This window comes from Nerophis ophidion, linkage group LG24 (genome assembly GCF_033978795.1).
Source record: "Nerophis ophidion isolate RoL-2023_Sa linkage group LG24, RoL_Noph_v1.0, whole genome shotgun sequence".
Classification (NCBI taxonomy): domain Eukaryota; kingdom Metazoa; phylum Chordata; class Actinopteri; order Syngnathiformes; family Syngnathidae; genus Nerophis; species Nerophis ophidion.
This window is the reverse complement of record NC_084634.1, coordinates 19670899-19679524: the sequence shown is the minus strand read 5'-3', so window position 1 is coordinate 19679524 and position 8626 is coordinate 19670899. Positions and strand designations below refer to the sequence as shown.

General features: G+C 37.1%; 1 protein-coding gene across 3 annotated transcripts in view; it reads left to right on the top strand.

The window, feature by feature from the left end:
• Positions 1 to 1108: 1108 nt before the first annotated feature.
• Positions 1109 to 8626, top strand: part of bpnt1 (bisphosphate nucleotidase 1) — a 74159-nt gene continuing 66641 nt past the window's right edge. For all 3 annotated transcript variants that reach the window (XM_061885971.1, XM_061885970.1, XM_061885973.1), the window contains exons 1-5: positions 1109 to 1275; positions 4871 to 4992; positions 7841 to 7945; positions 8050 to 8157; positions 8285 to 8333. In XM_061885971.1, coding sequence (XP_061741955.1) covers positions 4873 to 4992; positions 7841 to 7945; positions 8050 to 8157; positions 8285 to 8333 — 382 coding nt within the window. In that variant the 5' untranslated portion in view covers positions 1109 to 1275; positions 4871 to 4872. The remainder of the gene's footprint in view (positions 1276 to 4870; positions 4993 to 7840; positions 7946 to 8049; positions 8158 to 8284; positions 8334 to 8626) is intronic.

Here is an 8626-nt window from a genome sequence, read left to right as displayed (position 1 = left end):
AAATACCTTTTTAACTTTTAAATTCCTTCCTCTTCTTTCCTGACAATTTAAATCAATGTTCAAGTTTTTTTTTTAATTGTTAAAGAATAATAAATACATTTTAACTTAATTCTTCATTTTCAATTACATTTTTCTTTTTAGCTTCTGTTTCTTCGACGAAGAATATTTGTGAAATATTTTTTCAAACATTATGATTAAAATTCAAAAAAAATATTCTGGCAAATTTAAGAAATATGTAGACTCATTTAAATCTTATTTCAAAGTATTTTAAATTTATTTTAAAAAAACATTTCTGGAAAATCTAGGAGAAATAATCATTTGTCTTTGTTAGAAATATAGCTTGGTCCAATTTGTTATATAGTCTAACAAAGTGCAGAATGGATTTTAACCAACACGTCATCAAAATTTAAAAATTAATCTTAATCAGTAAAAATTACAAATGATGTTCCATAAATTTTTTTTTTTTTAATTTTTTCAAAAAGATTCCAATTAACTAGTTTTTCTCTTCATTTTTTCCGGTTGAATTTTGAATTTTAAAGAGTCAAAATTGAAGATAAACTATGTTTCAAAATTCAATTTTCATTTTTTTCGTCTTTTCTCCTCTTTTGAACTGTTCAATTAGGTGTTTTTTCATAATTTATTCTCTACAAAAAACCTTCCGTAAAAGGAAAAAAAATGTACGACCGAATGACAGACAGAAATACACTTTTTTTTTTTGTATATAGATATAGATTTATTTATTAAAAGTAAATGAGCAAATTGGCTATTTCTGGCAATTTATTTAAGTGTGTATCAAACTGGTAGCCCTTCGCATTAATCAGTACTCAAGAAGTAAAGGTTGGTGACCCCTGCACTAGGGGCAGTGTTGTATTTTGTCCAAGGGAAAGAGTTCCTTTTTTTTTCAACAACACAAGATTGTTATCCTTGTGTACTTCCGTTTCGTTTCTTCAACGACAGGGTGATAGCGTCTAATGTAAGTGAAAACAAAGTAAAACTCCCAATTCTACAGCAATCCCACAATGCAAAAAGGTTCGCAGTTATGTGGGTTTTGGACTTTTGAGAATATGTTGTTCAAATCAACATCGTGTCTCTCGGAATCGCTTGGTCGATATATGTCTTGTCGCCACTGTCATCTCTTTGGGCGGAAGACGTTTTACATCCGGCTTCTATTCAAAAAACGTTCAAGGAAATATATATGGTAACATCGACCGCTTTCGCCCCACATTCGCCAGAAAGTACCAGTTCCAGAAAGTACCAGTTCCAGTAAATACACGAGTAAGTATTTATACTTTATCACTGATATTGTTCACCTAGTTCTATTAATGGGTTTGAACTTGAAGTCTCTATCAAGAGTTGCATGTTAAAACTTCCAGTGTAGCCAAACGCAGTCCAGCTGTGATCGTTAATGACATAATGATACGTTTACCGGTTGACTATAGGGCTAATGATATAAATATGTACCGGCTAATTTTGATACGTTGTGTACAAACATTTCACAATGCTCATGTAACATGTTGAGTGCAATACATCATATACGTCAAGGGTGTCGAATTTGGGGCATTGTTTAAAGCAGTGTATTTCAACCACTGTGCCGCGGCACACTAGTGTGCCTAGAGACAGCGTTATGGTGTGCCGTGGGAGTGAAGTGAAGTGAATTATATTTATATAGCGCTTTTCTCTAGTGACTCAAAGCGCTTTACATAGTGAAACCCAATATCTAAGTTACATTTAAACCAGTGTGGGTGGCACTGGGAGCAGGTGGGTAAAGTGTCTTGCCCAAGGACACAACGGCAGTGACTAGGATGGCGGAAGCGGGAATCGAACCTGCAACCCTCAAATTGCTGGCACGGCCACTCTACCAACCGAGCTATACCGCTATACCTATAATTTCACCTATTTGGGTTAAAAATATTTTTTGCAAACCAGTCCATCCATCCATCCACCCATTTTCTACCGCTTGTCCCGTTCAGGGTCGCGAAGGGGTCGCTGGAGCCTATCTCAGCTGCATTCGGGCGGAAGGGCGGATACACCTCATAGTCTGCAAATGATGTGTTGTTGTTGAGTGTCTGTGCTGCCTAGAGCTCGGTGGAGTAACCGTGTAATACTCTTCCATATTAGTAGGTGGCAACCGGTAACTAATTGCTTTGTAGATGTCGGAAACAGCGGGAGGCAGCATGAAGGTAAAAAGGTGTGTGGTGCTTAAACAAAAAATAAAAGGTGAGTGCCGCTAAGAAAAGGCATTGAAGCTTAGGGAAAGCTATGCAGAACCAAACTAAAACTGAACTGGCTAGAAAGTAAACAAAAACAGAATGCTGGACGACAGCAAAGACTTACATCGTTTTGGAGCAGAAGGCGTCCACAAAGTACATTTGTACATGAAAGGACAATTAACACCAAAATAGGAGCGCAAGACAAGAACTATAAAACAACATACAGGAAAACACCGAAAAACTCCAAATAAGTCACGGCGGGATGTGACGGTTGGTGAAAGTACACCTACTTTGAGACAAGAACTATAGTGAGGTATGCTTGGTTATGGTTATGGTTTGAATTCATATCCAACAATTGCAACAACAACTTAACTTTTTACTGTCAACTGACTTTCGCTTTTTAATGATTTCTGCGGGTGGTGTGCCTCCGGATTTTTTCAACGTAAAAAAATGTGCCTCGGCTCAAAAAAGTTTGAAAAACACTGGTTTAAAGACCTACTGAAATGAGATTTTCTTATTTAAACGGGGATAGCAGGTCAATTCTATGTGTCATACTTAATCGTTTCGCAATATTGCCATATTTTTGCTGAAAGGATTTAGTAGAGAACATTGACGATAAAGTTTGCAACTTTTGGTCGCAAATAAAAAAGCCTTGCCTGTACCGGAAATAGAAGCCGACGTGCGCGTGATGTCACCAGTGTGAGGGCTCCTCACATCCTCACATTGATTACAATCATAACCACCAGCAGCGAGAGCGATTCTGACGAGAAAGCGACAATTTCCCTATTAATTGGAGCGAGGATGAAAGATTCATGGATGAGGATAGTGAGAGTGAAGGACTAGATGAAAAAAAAAGACGAGGGCAGTGGGGCGTTTCAGATGTTAATAGACACTTTTACTAGGATAATTCTGGAAAATCCCATATCTGATTATTGTGTTACTAGTGCTTTAGTGAGATTATAAAGTCATACCTGAAAGTCGGAGGGGTGTGGTGACCACCAGTGTCTCTGAGTGAAGCCATGGAGGAGCCAAGAAAGTCGCAGCTGCCTCTTTGACAGCTGCTGCAGGAAGAATGACACAAGCTCCGCTCATGTTTACGGTAAGAGCCGACTTATTAACCACAATTTTCTCACCGAAACCTGCCGGTTGACATGTAGAGAACCATGTTCGCTTGACCGCTCTGTTCCATATTAAAGCTTCTCAACAAACAAACACCGGCTGTGTTTGTGTTGCTACAGCCGGCTGCAATACACCGCTTTCCACCAAATGCATTCTTCTTTGTAGTATTCATTATTAATTGAACAAATTGCAAAAAATTCAGCAACACAGATGTCCAGAATACTGTGTAATTATGCGATTAAATCGGACGACTTGTAGCCGTCAGTGGTGTTGGGATAAAATGTCCTCTACAACCAATAACGTCACAAGAACGCGTCAACGTAAGCGTCATCATTCCGCGACGTTTTCAACAGGACACTTCGCGGGAAATTTAAAATTGCAATTTAGTAAACTAAAAAGGCCGTATTGGCATGTGTTGCAATGTTAATATTTCATCATTGATATATAAACTATCAGACTGTGTGGTCGGTAGTAGTGGGTTTCAGTAGGCCTTTAAAGCAGTGCTCGGTTGGTAGAGCGGCCGTGCCAGCAACTTGAGGGTTCCAGGTTCGATCCCCGCTTCCGCCATCCTAGTTACTGCCGTTGTGTCCTTGGGCAAGACACTGTACCCACCTGCTCCCACTGACACCCACACTGGTTTAAACGTAACTTAGATATTGGGTTTAACTATGTAAAAGCGCTTTGAGTCACTAGAGAAAAGCGCTATTTAAATATAATTCACACTAATTCACAGTCATTGCTCAAAAAATAATAATGAGTCAAACTCAATGTTACTGTTGACCTTTTCAAGGTAAAGTCACAAAAAAATTATGCTTTGAAGATTTTTGGATGGAAAAATATTGCATATTTTGTGTTTTTACCATACAATAAAGTTTCATTTGACAAAAAAGTGCATGAACAAACATGAAAAAAACAATAACAACTTATATTTGACTGACAGATCTGAAGTTGATCTAGAGACTTGAGCACTGAAAGTAAAAAAAATATATATATATAATTTATTTTAACATCTTTTGAATCCCCAATCATTTTAGTGGGACATTTAAACAAATAAAAAAAACCTCATTGCTCGAAAAATAATGAATTGCGATTAATGTTCTTATGAATTATCGAAAGGGATAAGCAATAGAAAAGTGGATGGATCGATGGACTTATTTAAGGCTCCAATTAGTTCACAATGAATATTCAACTTTTTAAAATCTTGGGAGAAAATATATTGTGTGTTTTCGTCATACAAAATTGTTTTGACAAAAAGGCATTAAACATAAGCAAATATTTTATCAATAGACCTAAAGTTGAGCTCGAGATTGAAGCGTAGATTTATATACCAACAAAAATATTATGTTTTGGAACATTTGATTGAATAGGACCATTTCGGGTGCCTGGGACCAACTTGAGGGGAACCCTGATGTTAAAAAAATATATATTTGGTTGGTTTTGAAAATGGAAAATATCAATATGTTTTTCATTGTTCAGTTTGCTGGACACCTTTTATATAAGTTGCATTGATACACTAAATGTAACCCGTGTATCGTATTTAGCAATGTCCGGGAGTCCTGCTGTGGTTCTGCGCTTGGTGGCCTCAGCCTATACTGTGGCTGAAAAGGCCGGAGACATTGTAAGGATGGTGCTTCACCGTGGAGAACTTGGCATTGTGGAAAAGGTAAGAAATTGTCACATACTACTTGAGTTGCAAAATTCTTGGAATATTCAAAGTTGCAAACTTTCCGTGGGAATTAATGGGAATAAACGTGGAATGCAACATGCTAGATCTTACAGCATGGTTATTAGCTAAAATAACATGATTTAATGTAAATTCAGTAGAATTTCAACCCTGTACAGTGCATTCCGCCCACACGTGCAGTGCATACTTCCATCACATGCACAGATAATTCCCTGCATGCTACACACAGCAGGGCTATTGAGGCCACACTAGTATTTGAGCTCAAGGACTTCATCCAGTCAGGTAAGTTTTGATGATATTACTGGGGTAAATATATTTGATCAATGGTATTTAAGTTTTATAGAGGTGTAATTGCTTGTTACTGTATGACTGTAGACTACTTCAGCAGATCTCCACTTAGGTTAGCTAACTGTTCCTGTACTTGTTAAATGATTTTGGGGCCAGTATCTTTAGCGAGCTCGGACGGAAAATATTTCTTGGTTCGATGCTAATTTTCTCTGTTAAATATCATTCATTTGAGCTAACAGCAATAGTGATCTGAATTTACCTTTTTCGTGAACTGTAAATTTCAACTAAATGAAAACATGTAGTTTTGATTTAGTATTTGCTATCAGCTATTAGTATCTGTTGTCATACAAGAATGTAGGTTATAGTTTGATTTAGCATGCTGATTGAGTGTTCATTTATTCATCTAGCCTATTTCTATTCATTTGTCCATCAGTAATGTATTTTTAAAAACTACTCCAATTGTTTAGCTGACTATTTATATCTGTGTGTGGAATTGCATTAGTGTTTTAGAAGAATAAATAAATACAAACAGAATAATGCCACGTACACCATCTGATGTGTGGAGACATTTCACCCCAACCAATGTAGACTGAAAGGCTGGGTACATTTGCGAATCCTGCACAAAGAGCTACGGCAAAAATGCCACAAAGATGCAGCGGCATATAGACAAGTGCCCAATAATATATAATTATTGTAATTCCCCATTAATTCCCATGGACGGTGTCCAACTTTGAGTAATCAAAAAATGGTCAACATTTCCAAACTTCCCGAGCTTAACTCCCCATGGTAAATTTTCGCAAAGTTTCCGTTAAATTTACTGGAAACGTTACAACCCTTTGCAAACTTCCATAATACAATGCATTTAAAATGTCAATGAATGACAGTGTGCTTCAAATGAAATTGTACTACCAACATATCCTTACCTCCTTCCTGTTGATAATCACACAATCTCAAATTTCCCTCAACGTTTTATATATATACAGTGGGGCAAAAAAGTATTTAGTCAGCCACCGATTGTGCAAGTTGAGTTGAGTTTATACCAAAATGGATACATGGATGATACAGCAGATGATTGGGAGAATGTCATGTGGTCAGATGAAACCAAAATAGAACTTTTTGGTATAAACTCAACTCGTCGTGTTTGGAGGAAAAAGAATACTGAGTTGCATCCCAAGAACACCATACCTACCTACTGTGAAGCATGGGGGTGGAAACATCATGCATTGGGGCTGTTTTTCTGCTAAGGGGACAGGACGATTGATCCGTGTTAAGGAAAGAATGAATGGGGCCATGTATCGTGAGATTTTGAGCCAAAACCTCCTTCTACCTGTGAGAGCTTTGAATGGTTTACCAAATACTTATTTTCCACCATAATTTACAAGGAGGCCACGGGGAAGACCCAGGACACGTTGGGAAGACTATGTCTCCCGGCTGGCCTGGGAACGCCTCGGGATCCCCCGGGAAGAGCTAGACGAATTGGCTGGGGAGAGGGAAGTCTGGGTTTCCCTGCTTAGGCTGCCGCCCCCGCGACCCGACCTCGGATAAGCGGAAGAAGATGGATGGATGGATGGATGGAATTTACAAACAAAATCTTTAAAATTCCTACAATGTGAATCCCTGGATTTTTTTTCTTCACATTCTGTCTCTCACAGTTAAGTGTACCTATGATGAAAATTACAGACCGCTGTCATCATTTTAAGTGGGAGAACTTGCACTATCGGTGGCTGACTAAATACTTTTTTGCCCCACTATCTATATATATGTATATATATATATATATATATATATATATATATATATATATAAAAAAGCTGGTTGTTGGTTCTGTAACAGGATTGATTGCTTCAATCATTATTAAAAAATATATAATTATATTTGTGTGTATAATTTTATAAATTTTCAGAATTTTAAAAATCATAAAAACATTATTTGATATACCGGTATATTTTTTTGTAATTTATTTCTTTCTTTTCTTAGTTTATTTCGAACATGACATACATACAACATTATACATCAGGTAATTTCATAATTTTGCAATACACAATACATCATGTCCAAAAAGGAGTAGGAAGAAGCAACGCTTATTTAATCCTACCCCTTTTCTCAGAGCGCCCACAAATATATACATTCATTCACTGACCTTCTTTACAGCAAAATATCAAAATAGCAAAATGACGTCTGTGAGTGAGTAACACAGCAGTTTTCTAACATGTACTTTTAATTTATTTTTAATGGACAATGAATTTCAAATGATTTTTTTTAATACAAAACGTATTGAAAAAAGTTAAAATATTTTTTAAATTGTTTGACATACAGTAAATAAAAAAAAATTCTAGGCATTTTTTCAAGTCGTTGAATATTTGACGATTTGATTCGGAGGAATCACCTCAGGCTCCCTGTCCCCATTCGACTTCCTTAGTGACAGACAGCTCAACCTTTCACGCTCTTTTTTTTTTTTTTTTTTTCCTAAGCTGTTTTTCAGGTTTGACCTAAAAAAAAGTCAGTCTGGAGACGAGCTAAAATGAGACTCTGTCCACAGAATGGCGCTAACGACCTGCAGACACTAGCAGACAGACTTGCCCAACAGAGCATTTGTGCTTCACTGTCCAGACGCTTCCCTAAAATCACTATCATTGGCGAGGAGGTGAGATGCCCATTTGTCTTTCTCTTTCTCGCTCTCTCCATGCAAAAAATATATATTTTTTGTTGAATTGTGATTTGAATGTCTAAACATCTCACTCATCGTAGGACCTTCCAGCTGAGGAGGTGCCCGAGGACCTGATTGAAAATGGCCAAGAGGATGAAATCCTGAAGAAAATCTGCCCAGCTGAATACAGTGGAGTTAAAGAGGAAGAGGTAACAACAATGCCAATATGGCTGCCGCAACCATCCAATTAATTGTGCTGATTAATTGGAATAATTTTGCTTCTGGACCTCCCAGCCATGGTGTTCAACTGTTTTGTCTGCCTTTTTAAAATTTAAGCTAGTTGTGTGGGTGGATCCGCTCGACGGCACAAAGGAATACACTGAAGGTAAATACACTTTTATATTACTTATTATTACTATAAGACAATATGCACAAAACTGACAACAAGCTTTCTTTATGGTGTCAAAACATTGCCAAAATCCCAGCACATAAAAAGTCACGTTTTGAAATATTTTTTAGTTTGTTCCGTTGTTTTTAATGGTTTTTAACTTTTTGGCAAAATTATGTTTTTTTATAATGGGAAAATGCATCAAAACCTACCTTTTTTACATCTTAAGGGAGAGCCAGGGGAAGGGGGGTACTCTGATGTACAAAAAGTAATTTTTAATGATATGTTGC